At 67.8% G+C, this 17,490-nt stretch overlaps 1 protein-coding gene across 1 annotated transcript in view; it reads right to left on the bottom strand.

Annotated features, from left to right (window-relative positions):
- CACNA1A (calcium voltage-gated channel subunit alpha1 A) overlaps positions 1-17,490 on the bottom strand; it is a gene marked incomplete at its 3' end in the record, with an annotated part of 47,553 nt that overhangs the window by 23,506 nt on the left and 6,557 nt on the right. The window contains 33 exon segments of the mRNA XM_051774649.1: positions 876-995; positions 997-1,006; positions 1,098-1,242; positions 1,330-1,355; positions 2,220-2,323; positions 2,325-2,455; positions 2,458-2,606; positions 2,942-2,970; positions 2,972-3,041; positions 3,043-3,455; positions 3,457-3,712; positions 4,348-4,454; positions 4,547-4,611; positions 4,704-4,758; positions 4,760-4,825; positions 5,672-5,744; positions 5,871-6,002; positions 6,648-6,712; positions 6,714-6,761; positions 7,814-7,926; positions 9,350-9,556; positions 10,742-10,834; positions 10,974-11,030; positions 11,350-11,389; positions 11,391-11,469; positions 11,568-11,671; positions 12,694-12,717; positions 12,720-12,809; positions 12,811-12,884; positions 13,923-14,055; positions 14,057-14,076; positions 14,165-14,256; positions 16,987-17,126. Of these exon segments, the coding sequence (XP_051630609.1) occupies positions 876-995; positions 997-1,006; positions 1,098-1,242; positions 1,330-1,355; positions 2,220-2,323; positions 2,325-2,455; positions 2,458-2,606; positions 2,942-2,970; positions 2,972-3,041; positions 3,043-3,455; positions 3,457-3,712; positions 4,348-4,454; positions 4,547-4,611; positions 4,704-4,758; positions 4,760-4,825; positions 5,672-5,744; positions 5,871-6,002; positions 6,648-6,712; positions 6,714-6,761; positions 7,814-7,926; positions 9,350-9,556; positions 10,742-10,834; positions 10,974-11,030; positions 11,350-11,389; positions 11,391-11,469; positions 11,568-11,671; positions 12,694-12,717; positions 12,720-12,809; positions 12,811-12,884; positions 13,923-14,055; positions 14,057-14,076; positions 14,165-14,256; positions 16,987-17,126 (3,330 nt within the window).

Below are 17,490 nucleotides of genomic sequence, written 5' to 3' on the forward strand. Positions count from 1 at the left end.
GTGAGGTGGGGGGGAGATGGATAGGGTAACCCCTCCCCCCACCGGGACCCCTCAGCATCCTGGGACCCCTCAGCACCCCTGGAGCCCCCCATCATCCCCCCCAGCACCCCCCAGGACCCCCTCAGGACCCCCCAGTTGCTCTCCAGCTCTCAGAGTCTGTGAGACCCCTCCCTAGCTTTGGGCTCTATTTTGGGGTCCCCCCCTTTGCAGATCAGCCCCAGGGGGTCCCAGGGGGTGTTGGCATGTGGGAGGGGGGTCTCACATTGTTCCAGAGGGCATTGGAGCATCCTGAGACCCTCCCTGGGGACCACCCATCACCCCCCAGCCGCTCCCTGGCTCTCCGAGTCTGTGAGACACGCCCCCCTTGTTTTGGGGCTGTATTTTGGGGTCCCCCCCTTTGCAGATCAGCCCCAGCGGGTCCTGGCAGGTGTTGGGGTTGGGGGGGGTCTCACGTTGTTCTGGGGGGCGTTGGAGCATCCTGGGACCCTCCCTGGGACCCCTCAGCACCCCTGGAGCCCCCCATCATCCCCCCCAGCACCCCCCAGGACCACCCATCACCCCCCAGCCACTCCCCGGCTCTCAGAGTCTGTGAGACATCCCCCCCCTTGTTTTGGGCTGTATTTTGGGGTCCCCCCCTTCGCAGACGAGCCCCAGGGGGTCCCGGTGGGTGTCGGGGGGGGGGTCTCACGTTGTTCCAGGGGGCATTGGAGGCATCCTGAGACCCTCCCTGGGACCCCTCATCACCCCCCAGCCGCTCCCCGGCTCTCAGTCTGTGAGACACCCCCCTTTGTTTTGGGCTGTATTTTGGGGTCCCCCCCTTCACAGACCAGCCCCGGGGGGTCCCGGTGGGTGTCGGAGGGGGGGGGGGGTCTCACGTTGTTCCGGGGGGCGTTGGGCTGCACGGGGTCCTCGGCGGCCAGGGCGATGCTGCTCATGGCGATGACCATGAGGATGCACATCTCGAAGTAGCGCAGGTTCACGATGTAGTGGCACAGGCCGGCGGAACCTGCCGAGGGTGGGGGACAGTGTGGGGGCACCCCCCGACCCCCCCCCGAGCCCTCCCCGATTCCCCCCGACTCTCCCACCCCGGCGCTCACGGGTTGGTGGTGGAGAGGATGAACATGGAGCTGTAGGGCACCATGGGCTTGGGGCCGTTCTCGTCCTGCCCGTCGCCTTCCTCCCTCCTTCTTCTTCTCCTCTCCTCCTTCCGGGGCAGCGGCTCGGGGTTGGCGTTCTTGTTCACTGCGGGGGGAGGGGGGGGGCGGCAGGTGTCAGGGACCCCCCCACCCCCCCCGGACCACCCCCAAAATCGCCCGGAACTTCCCGGACTTTCTGAACTCCCCGCATTGCCCAACCTGGACAATCAGAACCTCCCAGACCAACCGGGACCACCCCCCACAAACCGCCTGGACCCCCCCCAGCCCCCTCATATCCCCTGGACCCCCCCAGACCCCCTCATATCCCCTGGACCACCCCCGGGACCCCCCTGAACTCCCTGCATTGCCCAACCTGGACAATCAGAACCTCCCAGACCACCGGGACCACACCCCCCAAACCGCCTGGACCCCCCCAGACCCCCTGCATATGCCCCTGGATACCCCCCGGACCACCCCTAAATCGCCCAGAACTTCTTGAAGACTCTGAACTCCCCGCATTGCCCAACCTGGACAACCAGAATCTCCCAGACCACCGGGACCACCCCCCCAAACTGCCTGGACCCCCCCCGGCCCCCCTCATATCCCCTGGACCCCCCCAGGACCCCCCTCATATCCCCTGGACCACCCCCGGGACCCCCCCTGAACTCCCCGCATTGCCCAACCTGGACAATCAGAACCTCCCAGACCACCGGGACCACCCCCCCCAAACTGCCTGGACCCCCCCCGGCCCCCTCATATCCCCTGGACCCCCCCCAGACCCCCCCATATCCCCTGGGACCACCCCCGGGACCCCCCTGAACTCCCCGCATTGCCCAACCTGGACAATCAGAACCTCCCAGACCACCGGGACCCCCCCAAACCGCCTGGCACCCTTCCAGACCCCCTCATATCCCCTGGACCCCCCCGACCCCCTCATATCCCCTGGACCACCCCCGGGACCCCCTGAACTCCCCAGATCACCCCCAGCCCTCAGCCCCCAAGACCCCTCATATGCCCTGGACCTTCCAGACCCTCCAGACCCCTGCCCCCCCCCCCCTCCCCGGCCCCCCAAACCCCCCCTACCTTGGACCAGGGCGTTGCTGGGGGGGCGGCGGGAAGGGGGGTGGAATGTCCACGGCCGTGTGCTCGGGTTTCCCCCCGCCCTTGGAGGGGTTGTTGTTGGGGGGGGGGGCCGGGGTTGGTGACCACCAGGCTGTTTTCGGGGGGGCGGGGGGTTGATGGTGGTGGTGGTCGTGGGAGGGGGGACCCGCGCGGGGGGGCCCCGGCGGGGCAGGGGGTGTGGTTGCCCATGGCGGGGGGGGGGCGGGGGGCTCGGAAGTGGCCAGTTTGTTGTTCTTCATGTTGTCGATGTCCTCGGCTACGGGGGGGTCCCGGCGCCCCATGTCCTGCTGGATGGGGCGGGTGGTCGACAGCGTCGGGCCCGACGGCACCGGGGGGATCTGCTGCTCCCTGGGGGGGGGGGGGGGGAGAGCAGAGGGGAGGAGGGGGCTCAGAGCGGACACCCCGGCACCCCCAGGAAAGCTCCGGGGGGGGGGACACAGAGCCGGGAGAGCCAGCGGATATCGGGGTCTCTGCTGGGATCCAGAGAAGCCCCCAGCTCTGGAGGGGGCAGAGGGGAGGAGGGGGCTCAGAGCGGACCCCCCCGGCACCTCCAGGAAAGCTCCGAGGGGGGGGACACAGAGCTGGGAGAGCCAGCGGATATCGGGGTCTCTGCTGGGATCCAGAGGAGCCCCCAGCTCTGGAGGGGTCCCGCCAACCCCGGGGGATCCTCCGCGCTCCCTCACCTCCTCCTGCGGTGCCGCCGCTCCTTGTCCCTCCCTCCTGCCCTCTCCGTCGTACCCCGCGGGCGGCCCGTGCCGGTGCCGCCGCCGCCTCTCTCTGTCGTCCCCCGTGGTGCTGCTGCTGCTGCTGCTCCCCGTCCCCGTCCCCCCGGGCCGGCCGGGCTCCTTCCCGGTGCCTCGGGCGCCTCTCGGGCCTCGCCGCCCCTTCCTCACCCTCCTCGGTCGCCCTGCGGTGCCCGCGGTGCCTCCGGTGCTCCCGCTCGGGGGACCCGGCGCGGCCGTCGCGGCTCCGGTGCCTTCGGTTTGTGCCGCTCCCCCCCGTCCCCCGCCCCCGAAACCGCGCTCGGCGCTGGGATCCCGCTCGGGGGGCTCCCGGCTCCGGCTGCGGGGGCGTCGCCCGTGGGGTGGGGGGACCCCCCCGGGTGGAGGGGGCTCGGCGGGCCGGGGGGGCTCCTCCGCCGGGGTCGGGGTACCGGGGCTGCCGCAGCGGCGCGAAGCGGGGGTCGGGCGGCGGGGGGGGGGTCTCCGCCGGCGGGGCGCGTTTTGTTGGTGTTGTTGTTGCGGTTCTCCTGCGGGTCCACGACCAGCGGCCGGTCCAGGTGGGTCTTCATGTCCGGGCGGAGGTGGCGAGCGTAGGGCACCTTCCAGCGCTCCTCGGGCTCCAGCTCGCTGTAAAGCGCCTCCCGGCTCGCCAGCAGGTTCTGCTTCCGCAGCTCGCTCGTGCGCTGCTCCCACACGGATTTGGAGGGTTTCTGGTTCTTCTGCTGCTCCTTCCTGCGGGGGAAGCGGGGGGGGGGGAGAGGGGGGAAAGGAGGGGGTGGGGTGGGGTGGGATGTGGTGGGAGGGAGTCAAGGGTGGGACTGGGGATGGCTCTGGGATCGGCATGGATCTGGGGATGGCTCTGGGGTGGATCTGGGATAGATCCCCAGTGGTGCTGGGGTGGCTCTGGGGTGGCTCTGAAATGGGTTTGGGATGGATCCAGAATGGACCCAGGGTGGATCTGGGATAGATCCCCAGTGGTGCTGGGGTGGCTCCAGGATGGCTCCAGGATGCCTCTGGGATGGCTCCGGGGTGGATCTGGGATAGATCCCCAATGGCTCTGGGGTGGCACTGGGGGAGATCCAGGATGGATCTGGGATGGATCCGGGATGGATCCAGGGTGATCTGGGGTAGATCCCCAATGGCTCTGGGGGTGGCACTGGGTTGGCACTGGGATGGATCTGGGATGGATCCAGGGTGGAATCTGGGTGTGATCCAAGGTGGATCTGGGATAGATCCTCAATGACTCTGGGGTGGATCCGGGGTGGATCCGGGATGGATCTGAGGTGGATCCCCGGTGTCTCTGGGATGGATCCAGGCCGGATCCAGGCTGGCTCCGGGCTCTCCCCGGGCCGGCTCCGGGCACTCACATGGTGACGGACATGTTGGCCGCGGAGAGCGGGCTGACCTCGGCCACCTCCTTCGCCTTCTGCAGCGCCAGCTTTTGGTTGGCAGCTTCTTCCTCCTCCTGCTCATCCTGCAAAGCCCCCGGCACCACGTCCAGCCCCGGCCTAGAGGGCCCCCTCCAACCCTACCCAGGGCCCCCCCCAGGCCCCCCCAGACCCCCACCTTGGTGAGCTCCTGCGCGTTGGCCAAGTTGTCCACCGCGATGGCCAAGAAGACGTTGAGGAGGGGTGTCTGGGGGCACGTCAAGGCAAAGTGGGGACCCAGGGCAGCCCCCTCCCCTCCCAGGACCCCCCCAGGACCCCCCCAGGACCCCCCAGGATACAGTTGCCGAAGAGGGTGAGGACGATGAAGTAGACGGAGAAAACCATCCCCCCCCTTGACGCCGCCCTGAGATTTGATGCCGTCGTACATCACCGCGTTCCAGTCTTCCCCCGTCAGGATCTGGGGGGAAGGAAGGAGCCGTGGGGGCAGCAGGGACTCCCCCCCAGCCCCAGGGACACCCCCTGGATCCCCCTTTGCCCCCACAGGTCTCTCCGTGCCCCCTGTCAGCCCATGTCCCCCCACGCCCCCCCTGTGCCCCTCATCAGTCCATGTCCCCCGTGTTCCTCCATGTGCCCCCCCAAGTCCCCCAAGGTCCCCCCATGTTCCCCCTGTCCCTCATGTCCCTCTGTGCCCCCCGTGCCCCTTGTGTCCCCTCACATGTCCTTCCATGTCCCCCAATGTCCCCCCATGCCCCTCCATGTCCCCCTGTGCCCCCCGTGCCCCCCGTGTCCCCTCACATGTCCCTCCATGTCCCTCTGTGCCCCCCGTGCCCCCAATGTCCCCCCATGCCCCTCCATGTCCCCCAATGTCCCCCAATGTCCCCCCATGCCCCTCTGTGCCCCCCTGTGCCCCCAATGTCCCCCCCATGCCCCTCCATGTCCCCCAATGTCCCCCCATGCCCCTCCATGCCCCCCTGTGCCCCCAATGTCCCCCTGTGCCCCTCCATGTCCCCCAATGTCCCCCCATGCCCCCCTGTGCCCCCAATGTCCCCCCATGCCCCTCCATGTCCCCCAATGTCCCCCCCATGCCCCTCCATGCCCCCCTGTGCCCCCAATGTCCCCCCATGCCCCTCCATGTCCCCCCATGTCCCCTCAGATCCCTCTGTGTCCCCCAATGTCCCCCTTGTCCCCCCGTGCCCCCTGTGCCCCCTCAGATCCCTCCATGCCCCCCACGTCCCCCTGTGCCCCCCGTGCCCCCCTGTGTCCCCTCAGGAGCCCCCCCGGGCCGGGCTGGGGGGGTCCCCACCTGAAACACCGTCATTATTGCTGCTGGGAAAGTGTCGAAGTTGGTGGGAGGGGTCCCGTCGTCAAAATTAAACCTGGGAGGAAATTTGGGGGGGCAGCAGTGGGAGCCCCACCCCCACCAGGGACATGGGGGGGGGGCACAGAGACCCCCCCCCATCTCTGCTGAGGGGTCCCAGGGGCGCCTGGGGGGGGTCACTCACTGTCCCCCGAAGAGCTGCATCCCCAAAAGGGCGAAGACGACGATGAAGAGGAAGAGGAGGAAGAGGAGGCTGATGATGGACTTCATGGAGTTGAGCAGGGACACCACCAGGTTCCGCAGGGAAGCCCAGTACCTGCGGGGGGGCACGGGGGGGTCAGGGGGGCACATGGGGGGACACAGAGGGGCACAGGGGGCACATGGGGGACATGGGGGGACACGGAGGGGCACAGGGGGCACATGGGGACATGGGGGGACATGGAGGGGGCATGGGGGGGCATGGGGACATGGGGGACACGGGGGGACATGGAGGGGCACAGGGGGGGCACAGGGGGCACATGGGGACATGAGGGGACACGGAGGGGCACAGGGGGCACATGGGGACATGGGGGGATGCAGAGGGGCACAGGGGGGGCACATGGGGACATGGGGGGGACATGGATGGGCACAGGGGGCACATGGGGGACATGGGGGGACATGGGGGGACATGGAGGGGCACAGGGGGCACATGGGGACATGGGGGGATGTGGATGGGCACAGGGGGGGCATGGGGACGTTGGGGGACATGGGGGGGACACGGAGGGGCATGGGGGTGCACGGGGACATGGGGGGACATGGAGTGGCACGGGGGGGCATGGGGACATGGGGGGACACGGGGGGACAGGGAGGGGCACAGCGGGGGGGCACGGGGACATGGGGGACGTGGTGGGATGTGGGGACATGGAGGGACCTGGAGCCGTGTGGGAGGTGGGGGGGCCACGGGGGGGGCCGCAGGACTCACTTGGTGACTTTGAAGATGCGCAGTAACCTGAGAGCTCGCAGGACGCTGATCCCGAAGGATGTTCCCCGGCTTCACAACAGCCCAGATCACCTCGAAGATGCTTCCGATGATAACCTGGGATGGGGGAGGGAGGGGGTGTCCCAGGATGGTCCTCATCTCATCCCATCCCAAACCATCCCATCCCATCCCAAACCATCCCATCCCATCCCATCCCATCCCATCCCATCCCATCCCATCCCATCCCATCCCATCCCATCCCATCCCATCCCATCCCATCCCATCCCATCCCAAACCATCTATCCCAAACCATCCCATTCCACCCCAAACCATTCATCCCATACCATCTGAAATCACCCCATCCCATCCCATCCATCCCATCCCATCCATCCCATCCCATCCCATCCCATCCCATCCCATCCCATCCCATCCCATCCCATCCCATCCCATCCATCCCATCCCATCCATCCCATCCATCCCATCCCATCCCATCCCATCCCATCCCATCCCATCCCATCCCATCCCATCCCATCCCATCCATCCCATCCATCCCATCCCATCCCATCCCATCCCATCCCATCCATCCCATCCCATCCCATCCCAAACCATCAGTCCCCATCCCATCCCACCCTATTCCATCCATCCCACACCAAACCAACCCCAAACTATCCAATTCCATCCCATCCCATCCCAAACCATCCATCCCATCCCAAACCATCCCATCCCATCCATCCCATCCCATCCCATCCCATCCATCAATCCCATCCCATCCCATCCCATCCCATCCCATCAATCCCATCCCATCCCATCCCATCCCATCCCATCCCATCTCATCCCAAACCGTCAGTCCCATCCCATTCCAAACCATCCCATCCCATCCCATCCCATCCCATCCCATCCCATCCCATCCCATCCCATCCCATCCCATCCCATCCCATCCCACCCCATCCCATCCCATCCCATCCCATCCCATCCCATCCCAAACCATCAGTCCCATCCCATCCCACCCTATTCCATCCGTCCCACACCAAACCAACCCAAACTACCCAACTCCATCATCCCCGTCCCATCCCAATCCATCCCCTTTCAGCCCAGCCCATTCCCAGCCCCATTCCCACCCCATTCCCACCCCATTCCCGCCCCGTTCCCCGCCCCACCCCCTCGCTCACGGCACAGTCGAAGCAGTTGAAGGACGAGTGGAAGTAAGGCCGCGTTCCCAGCCCGTACATTTTTATAAACATTTCGGACATAAAGAGTCCCAAGAAAATGAATTCTGCATAGTCTGTGGAGGGGGGGGGGAAAGGAAGGGAGGGAATGGAGGTGAGGAGGGGGGGGGAAAACACCACAGGGGGGTCCTAGGGGGTCCCCACGAGCTGGGGGTGGGGTCCCAGGAGACGAGGGGTGGGAGGGGAGAACAAACTGGGGGAATCCTGTGGTCTGGGGGATTCTGGGGGGAGTCACAAGAGCTGGAGGGGGTCCAGGGGACTTGGGGGGGGCTTGGGGGTCTTGGGGAGACTTGGGGGGGCCTGGGGGTGTTCTGGGGCCTGGGGTTGACTCACAGAAGAAGTCAGAAAGCAACAACTGGGGGAATCCCATGGTTGGGGGGTTCTGATCCCACAAGCTGGGGGGAGTCAGTCACAAGAGCTGGAGGGGTTCCAAGGGGCTTGGGGGTGACTCGGGGGGTCTTGGGGGGACTTGGGGGGACTCAGGGAGTGTTCTGGGGCCCGGGGCTGACCCACAGAAGAAGTCAAAAAGCAACAATGGGGGGAATCCTGTAGGGGTTCTGATCCCACAAGCTGGGGGGAGTCACAAGAGCTGGAGGGGTCCAGGGAGCTCAGGGGGGGCTTGAGGTGGCTTTGAGGGTCTTGGGGGGACTCGGGGTGACTCGGGGGGGCTCGAGGGGGCTTGGGGGGCTTGGAGGGGGGTCCCAGGAGACGGGAGATGGGGGTGGGTGTCGTGGGTTTACTCTGGCCCAGTTTTTTACAGCGGGGCACAAACTGGGGGAATCCTGTGGTCTGGGGGGTTCTGGGGGGGGAGTCACAAGAACTGGAGGGGTCCAGGGGACTTGGGAGGGGGGCTTGGGGGGTCTTGGGGGGACTTGGGGGGACTCAAGGAGTGTTCTGGGGCCCGGGGTTGACCCACAGAAGAAGTCAAAAAGCAACAATGGGGGGAATCCTGTAGGGGTTCTGATCCCACAAGCTGGGGGGAGTCACAAGAGCTGGAGGGGTCCAGGGAGCTCAGGGGGGGGCTTGAGGTGGCTTGAGGGTCTTGGGGGGACTCGGGGTGACTCGGGGGGGCTCGAGGGGGCTTGGGGGGCTTGGAGGGGGGGTCCCAGGAGACGGGAGATGGGGGTGGGTTGTCGTGGGTTTACTCCGGTCCAATTTTTACAGTGGGGCACAAACTGGGGCAATCCTGTGGTCTGGGGGATTCTGGGGGGAATCACAAGAACTGGAGGGGTCCAGGGGACTTTGGGGGGGCTTGAGGGTCTTGGGGGGGTCGGGGGGTGTTCTGGGACCTGGGGCTGACCCACAGAAGAAGTCAAAAAGCAACAACTGGGGGAATCCCATGGTTGGGGGGGTTCTGGTCCCACAAGCTGGGGGGAGTCACGAGCACTGGAGGGGTCCAGGGGGCTCAGGGGGGGTCGGGGGGGCCCAGGGGGGACTCGGGGGGCTCGGGGAGGATTCTGGGGCCCGGGGTTGACTCACAGAGGAAGTCGGAAAGCCAATCTGGCTGGTCGTAGTGAACGATAGCAACACACAGGGTGTTGAGCGCTACCAGACTGAGCACGGTCCAGTAGAAGGCCTGAGTTTTCACCATCCGCCGGATGTGGAAGCGCATCCGCCGCTCCCGCTTGTGGAAGAAGGTGGAGTTCTCCAGCTTGGCACTTTTGAGGCTGGCACGGGCAAAGGGGGGATCCTGCGGGGACACCCCCCGGGGGACGGGCCCGTCACCCCCGTGGCCCCCCCGAAGCAGCACCCGGCACCCCAATAAAGTGTCACCCAGCACCACACTGCCCCCCAAAACCCTCACCCCGTGACCCAGCACCCCCTAAACCATCACCCAGCACCCCATAAAGTGTCACCCAGCACCCAGTGCCCGCCAAACCCTCACCTCGTGACCCACCACCCCCTAAACCATCACCCAGCACCCCATAAAGCGTCACCCAGCACCCACTGCTCCCCCAAACTGTCATCCAGCACCACCACCACCCCCCTAAACCATCACCCAGCACCCCCCTAAACCATCACCCAGCACCCCCCCAAACCATCACCCCAGCACCCATTGCCCCCCAAACCCTCACCCCCGTGACCCACCACCCTGTAAACCATCACCCAGTACCCCATAAAGTGTCACCCAGCACACCACTGCTCCCCCAAACTGTCATCCAGCACCCCACCACCCCCCTAAACCGTCACCCAGCACACACTGCCCCCTAAATCCTCACCCCATCACCCACCAGCCCCCTAAACTGTCACCCCAGCACCCACTGCCCCCCCAAAGTGTCATCCAGCACCCACCAGCCCCTAAACTGTCACCCAGCACCCACTGCGCCCCAAACCCTCGCCCCATGACCCACCACCCCCTAAACCACCACCCAGCACACCCACTGCCCCCCCCCCAAACTGTCACCCAGCACCCACTGCCCCCAAATCCTCACTCCATGACCCACCACCCCCCAAACTCTCATCCAGCACCCACCAGCCCCTAAACTGTCACCCAGCACCCACTGCACCCCCAAACCCCTCGCCCCATGACCCCACCACCCCCTAAACCATCACACCAGCACCCACTGACCCCCAAACCCACCCTCCCATCACCCACCCACCGCTCCATCCCCCCCCCCATCCCCCTCCACCCCCCGTCACCCTCCCATCCCCCTCCTCCCAGCTGACACCCCCAAGACCCACCCCCCTCCGCCCCCCCCCGCGCCCCCCCACCCACCCATGGCCGCGATGTCCCCCCCCGGAGCCCCCCCACCCCACCCATGGCCGCGATGTCCCCCCCGGAGCCCCCCCACCCACCCATGGCCGCGATGTCCCCCCCCGGAGCCCCCCACCCACCCATGGCCGCGATGTCCCCCCCGGAGCCCCCCCACCCACCCATGGCCGCGATGTCCCCCAGCTGCTCCTCGCCCTCCTCGGGGCTCAGCAGGTCCGTCTTGCTCCTCTTGCTGGTGGCCCTCCGGAGAGCTCCCGCAGGGGGGGGGGGGGGGGCACAGGGGGGCAGCCGTCACCCGGGGGGGGTCCCTCCTGCACCCCCCTCCTCGTGGGGGGGGCCGCCCCCCGAGCCCCGGGGGGGAGGTGGGGGGAGCGGGGACTGCGAACTTACCATCGAAGGGGCGCCGGGGCTCTGCCTCGGGCTCGTCCTCAGCCAGGATCACCTCTTCTGAGGGAAAGTTGGGGGGCTCAGGGGGGGCCGGGGGGGGGTCACAGGGAGGTCCAGAGGGGGTTTAAGGAGGTTTGGGAAGGGTTGGGGGAGGTTTGGGAAGGTTGGGAGAGGTTTGGGGGGGCACTGGGAGCGGTTTAAGGGACTGTGGCGTTGTTTAGGGAGGCGGGCAGGGGTTTAAGGTTTAAGGGGTTAAGGAGGTTTAGGGTGCTCGGGAGGGGTTTTAAGGGGCTTTGCGGGGGTTTAGAAGGGTCGGGAGGGTATGGAGAGTCCCGGGGGGGGTCTCGGGGGGGGGTGGGGTGGGTGTCCCGCCCCTCACCCGCCTTGGAGATCCACTCCATGTATCCGTTGAGCTCCCGCCTCGATCTGCTGCTGCCGCCGCCGCAGCTTCAGGAACGCCCGGCGGTTCTCCACCCGCTCCCGCTCTTTGGCAAACTCCCTGCGGACCCCCCAGGTCAGGGCGGGGGGGGGGGAGGCCCGCGGGGAGCCCCCCCAAGCCACCCCCTTTCCTCCCCCCCCTCCGCCGCCGCCGCTTACCCGGACAGGACCCCCAGCACGAGGTTCAGCATAAAAAAGGAGCCGATGATGATGAGGGGGATGAAGTACAGCCAGTTCCAAGTGTTCCCTGAGGCGTCGTTGCTCTGGGGGGAGTGGGGGGGGGCGCGGGGGGATGCCGTGAGATCGGAGGGTCCCAGGGTGTCCCAAGAGATGGGGGGGGGGGGTCCCATGAGTTGGGGGGGTTCCACAAGTTTGGGGGGGGGGGGAGGAGTTCCCATGGAATGGGAGGGTCCCCATGAGCTGGGGGGGGGGCATGAAACGAGAGAGGGTCCCATGACCTGAGGGTGTTCCCAGGGGGTCCCATGAGCTGGGGGGGGGTCCCATGAAATGGGGGTATTCCCAGGGGGGGTCCCATGAGCTGCAGGGGGGGGTCCCGTGAAATGGGAGGGTCTCATGACCTGGGGGGTGTTTCCAGGGGGGGTCCCATGACACGGGGGTGTTCCCAAGGGGTCTCCCATGAGCTGGGGGTGGTCCCCACGAAATGGGAGGTTCCCATGACCTGAGGGTGTTCCCAGGGGGGTCCCATGAGCTGGGGGGGGGGAGGTGTCCCATGAACTGGGGGGGGGGGTCCCATGAAACGAGAGGGGTCCCATGACCCGGGGGTGTTCCCAGGGGGGGCGGTCCCATGAGCTGAGGGGGGGGGTCTCATGAGCTGGGAGTGTTCCCAGGGGATCCCATGAGCTGGGGGTGTTCCCAGGGGGGGAGGTCCCATGAGCTGAGGAGGGGTCCCATGAGCTGAGGCTGTTCCCGGGGGGCGGGTCCCATGAGCTGGGGGTGGGGTCCCATGACCCGGGGGTGTTCCCGGGGGGGTCCCATGAGGTGAGTGGTGGTTGAGGGCGTCCCATGAAATGGGAGGGGGGGGGGTCCCACGAGCGACACATGAAGTTATGGTGGGACACGGGGGGGGCCTGGGGGGGACAGGGGGGTGACCCAGGATGGGACACCCAGAAGACCCGGGGAGGGGAGGATGGGACAGAAGATGCCCCGGGGTGGGGACAGGAGGCAGCTCCCATGTGGGGAAAGGAGGGGCCCGGGAGCGGACAGGGAGGAGCCCGGGATGGGCCCGCGGGGGGATAAAACCCCCCGGGATGGGCTCGGGGCTCACATAGTAGAGGAGGTCGGCTCCACCCCTTCCATGGTGATGCACTGGAAGACGGTGAGCACGGCGAAGAGGATGTTGTCGAACTGGGTGATGCCGTAGTTGGGCCCTTCCCAATATTTCTCTGCACTTGGTGCCGTTGGGGCAGATCCGCGCCGGCTCGTCCCGTCCGCACGGGACCTCCACCTTGATCTCATCTGGGGGGGGGGAAGGGGAGGGCACAGACCGGCGGATCCCACCTGGCCGGACCCCCCTCGTGTCCGCTCCGGACCCCCCCACGCCGTCCCCAGGACCTCCCCCCCCGTGCCGTTGGGGCAGACCCGGGACCTCCAACGTGAATCTCGTCTGGGAGGGGGGCACAAGGGGTGGGGTCTCTCACCCGGCTGGACCCCCACTCTGTCCCCCGGGACACCCCCCCCCCCCTCCCCGCCGCAGGGCGCTGACAGAAATAGCCGCGGCCAATTAACGGCCTCATCAAGGGAGAGCAGGAATTAGGACGTTCCAAATCCAGCGCCGGCCACGGGCCCCACCGAGATTTGGGGAGAGGGGGGAGGAATCTGCCCCCCCCCCAGCCCCGCTCCCACCCCCATGGCAGGAGTCGAGCCCACCCCGGGGGGGAAACTATTGCAGGGAGGGGGGCAGAGAGGGTTGGAGCGGGAGATTTGGGGGGGTGTTTACGGGGGGGGGTGAGGGGATTTGGGAGTGGGTTAAGGGGGGTTCCAGAAGGTTTGTGGGGTAATGGGGGTTGCTGGAGGGGGTTTGGGAAGGGTTTGGGGGGGTTGGAGGGGTTTGGGAGGATTTAGGGGGGCTTGGGGAGGGGTGCAGGAATTTGGGGATGCCCATGTCGGTTTGCAGAGGGTTATGGGGTTTCCAGGGGGGTCAGGAATGGTTGTGGGGGGTGCAGGGAATTTGGGGGGGATGCAGGGAATTGGGAGAGGTGCAGGGAGTTTGGGGGGTTGCAGGGTGTTTGGGGATGCCCATGTCACTTAGCAGAGGGTTTTGGGGGTTTCCAGGGGGTCTGGAATGGTTGGGGGGGGCGCAGGAAATTTTGAGGGGGGTGCAGGGAATTTGGGGATGCCCAGGTCGGTTTGCAGAGGGTTGTGAAGTTTCCCAGGGGGTCTGGAATGGTTGCTGGGGGGGGGTGGGTTGATGGGGGTTGATGAACCCCAGGTTGGGAGGGGGCTCGGGGGGGTTTGAGGGTGATTTGGGGGGGGGGGGGAGGTGCAGCCCCACACCTGTGACCAGGTCGAAGCAGGTGGTGTGGAATTTGCCCATATAAAACTCTAATCCTATGATGGCGAAGATGAGGATCGCGAAGAAGAGGAGGAGCCCGATCTGCAGCAGCGGGATCATCGCCTTCATGATGGACTCTCAGCACGACTTGTAAACCTGGGGCAGGCAGCGGGGCTCAAGCGGCCCACGGCCCCCCCCCCCTTGACCTCCCCCTGGACCCCTAAAGCCCCCCCTGGGCACTCACTTGGGATCCCCGAGACCAGCTTGAGGGGCCGGAGCACACGCACGGCCCGCAGCGTCCGCAGGTCGAACTGGGAGCCCACCGTGGCCAGGATGCTGAGGGGGGACAGGGGGGGGGGTCAGAGGGCAGGGGGAACCCCCCCGGGGTGGGACCACCCCCCCCAAGCTGGGCCATTGTGGTCACTGAGAGCCACCACGTCCCCTCCCCCAGCCACACGGCCCTCACAGGCTGTGCCACCCCCGTGGCCACCACGGCCCTCCGTGGGGCCACCACAAGCCCTGGGGCACCATCACGGTCACCACGAGCCCCCCCCCGTGTCCCCCCCCACTGCAGGGCCACCACAAGCCCGTGGCTACCGTGAGCTGCTCTGTCCCCACCGCAGAGCCACGAGCCCGTGGCCACCACAAGCCCCTGCAAACCACCCCTATTAGCCCCCGCCTCAGGGCCACCACGAGCCCCGTGGTCACCACGAGCCCCCGTGTCCCCTCCCGGTGTCCCCACAGCCCCATGTGCCCCTACGACCCCCCCTATTTGCCCCCTGCCTCAGGGCCACTACGAGCCTGTGACCACCACAAGCCCCCCCGTGTTCCCCCCCTATTGCAGGACCACGAGCCTGTGGCCACCACAAACCCCTACAAACCCCCTTATTAGCCCCTGCCTCAGGGCCACCACAAGCCCCTGGCCACCACAATCCCCCGTTCCCCCACTGCAGGGCCACCACAAGCCCCTGGCCACCACGAGCCACCATGTCCCCCCCCACAGAACCACAAGACCGTGGCCACCACGAGCCACTACCAGCCCCCCTATTAGCCCCTGCCTCAGAGCCGCGAGCTTGTGGCCACCACAAGCCCCCCCGTCCCCCCCCCCCCCATTGCAGGGCCACCACGAGCCCGCGGCCACCACGAACTTCCCCCCCCGTGTGTCCCGTCCTCCCCCTTCCCCGCGTGTCCCCTCCCCGTGTCCCCGCAGCCCCACGAGCCCCTCAAACCCCCCCCCCCCATTCGCCCCCTGCCTCAGGGCCACCACAAGACCCCCCCCCGTACCTTCCCCCCCGCCCCGTTTGCAGGGCCACGAGCCCGCGGCCACCACGAGCCCCCCCCCCCCCCCCCGCGTGTCCCCCCCCCCGTGTCCCCGCAGCCCCACGAGCCCCTCAAACCCCTCCCCTATTCGCCCCCTGCCTCAGGGCCACCACCAGTCCCCCCCGTTCCCACCCCCCCGCCCCCCATTACTGGCCCACCACGAGCCCGCGGCCACCACACAAGCCCCCCCCCGCGTGTCCCCCGCCCCCGTGTCCCCGCAGCCCCACGTGCCCCGCGGCCGCAGCCGGTGCCGGTGCCGGGGGCGGCAGCTCCAGCTCGGGGATATTTTTAGTCCCTTTTTTTTTTCCGGCGGCGCTGCCGGTGCCGGTGCCAACGGCGGCGGCGGTGCCAGAGCCGGGTGGGCACGGCCGGGTGGGCACAGCCCCGGAGGAAGGGGGGGGTGGAGGGGTGGCGGCCAGCGAGGTCCCCGAGGATCCCGAGGGGGTCCGGGGTTGTCCCCCCCCCCCACCCCCCCAGGGGTTCGTCGCTGTCCCCCACGACTCCCCCCCGGCCCGCGGTGCCGCGGAGGGTCCCCTGTCGCTATGGCAACGGGCCGGACCCTTCGTCTGTGCCACCCCCAGACAAGCGCCCGGTGACCCCCCCCAGTCCCCCCAGTTCATCACCCCCAGACCCCCCCAGTTCATTCACCCCCATTCCCCCCCCCTTCCCTTCGCCCCCATTCCCCCCCCCCCTTCCCTTCACCTCTTTTCCTGGGGGGGGGGGTGCAGAGTAGGGGGCAGGGGGTGGGGGGGGGGGGGAGCAGAGGGAACCCCTCAGCCGCCCCCATTCCCCCCCCCTTCCCTTCACCTCTTTTCCTGGGGGGGGGGGTGCAGAGTAGGGGGCAGGGGGTGGGGGGGGGGAGCAGAGGGAACCCTCAGCCCGCCGAGACCCCCCAAAACCAGCCCCAGGGCCCCCCCCACCTCATTTCCCCTCCAAAGGCGAGTGAAGGACACCTGGGCAGGGCCGGAGGGGCCGGGGGGGGGCTCTGGGGTTGAGGGGGCTTTGAGGTTGTGGTGCTGGGCTGGGGGGAGTGGGGGCTCCGTGTCCGGGGGGGGGTCTCTCAGGACGTGGGGGGGGGGAGGGAGAGGGTTTTGTGTCCGGGGGGGTCTCTGAGCTGCCGCCGGTGCCTCCCGGTGAGTGACACCGCGGGGGACACGTTGTGACAGCGCCGAGAGGCCCCGGGGACACGGGGACAGGACGAGCCGAGAGGCCCCGACTGACGCCCCCTCCCCCTCCGCCCGGCCCCCCCTGGGCCCCCCCCCCCGAGGCCCTGCACAGGAACACGAGGAACACACGTGGGACACACGTGGGGGGGCACAGCCGCTGCAGGGGTGGGTGCAGGGGGGGGTTCCTGCACCCCACACCCCAGTGTGTCCCCCCCCCGTGCCCCCCCGGGGGTCCCTCAGTCCGTGAGCGCCGCAGCGGAGCCCGTGACATTCCCACCTGTGTGTCCCCAAGTGTCCCCCTTCTACAGGTGTCCCCAGGTGTGTCCCCAGGTGTGTCCCCAGGTGTGATTCACCCCATGGGCACCACCATGAAGTCCACGACGCTCACACGTGTGTGTCCCACTCCCAGGTGTCCCCAGGTGTGTCCCAGGTGTGTCCCAGGTGTCCCCAGGTGTGTCCCAGGTGTCCCCAGGTGTCCCCAGGTGTGTCCCAGGTGTCCCCAGGTGTGTCCCAGGTGTGTCCCAGGTGTCCCCAGGTGTGTCCCAGGTGTCCCCAGGTGTCCCCCCCAGGCGTGACTCACCCCGTGAGCACCACCACGAAGTCCATGACGTTCCAGCCGTTCCTCAGGTAGGAGCCTTTGTGGAAGGCGAAGCCCAGGGCGATGATTTTGATCCCGGCCTCGAAGCAGAAGATGCCGATGAAATACGGCTCCGTGTCGTCCTGGGGACGGGGGGGACAGGGGACAGGGGGGACAGGGGGGACAGGTGTGAGGGGACAGGTGACCAGGGGCACGTGACAAGGGTCACAGGCACCCCCCCATCTCGGGGTGAGGGGCCCGACCCCCCCCAACCCCTCCGGTGGCCCCGGGCGGGGGCGGCGCCGCTCCCGGCGTGGCCCAGATTCCCAGTAAGGAGGAAACTGGGACAGCGGCAGGTCCGGGGGGAACTGGGACTCGTGGCCGGCTCGTGGGCTGGGGGTGGGCTGGCAGCCCCCCCACCCCCCGGCCTGCTGCCCACGCTGGGGGGGGACAGGGACACACGGCAGGGACCCCGTGGTGGGTCAGGGACCCCCAGTAGAGCCCCCA

The sequence above is a fragment of the Manacus candei genome, unplaced genomic scaffold (genome assembly GCF_025592945.1).
Source record: "Manacus candei isolate 608988 ecotype Guabito, Panama unplaced genomic scaffold, ASM2559294v1 h1tg000210l, whole genome shotgun sequence".
Lineage (NCBI taxonomy): Eukaryota > Metazoa > Chordata > Aves > Passeriformes > Pipridae > Manacus > Manacus candei.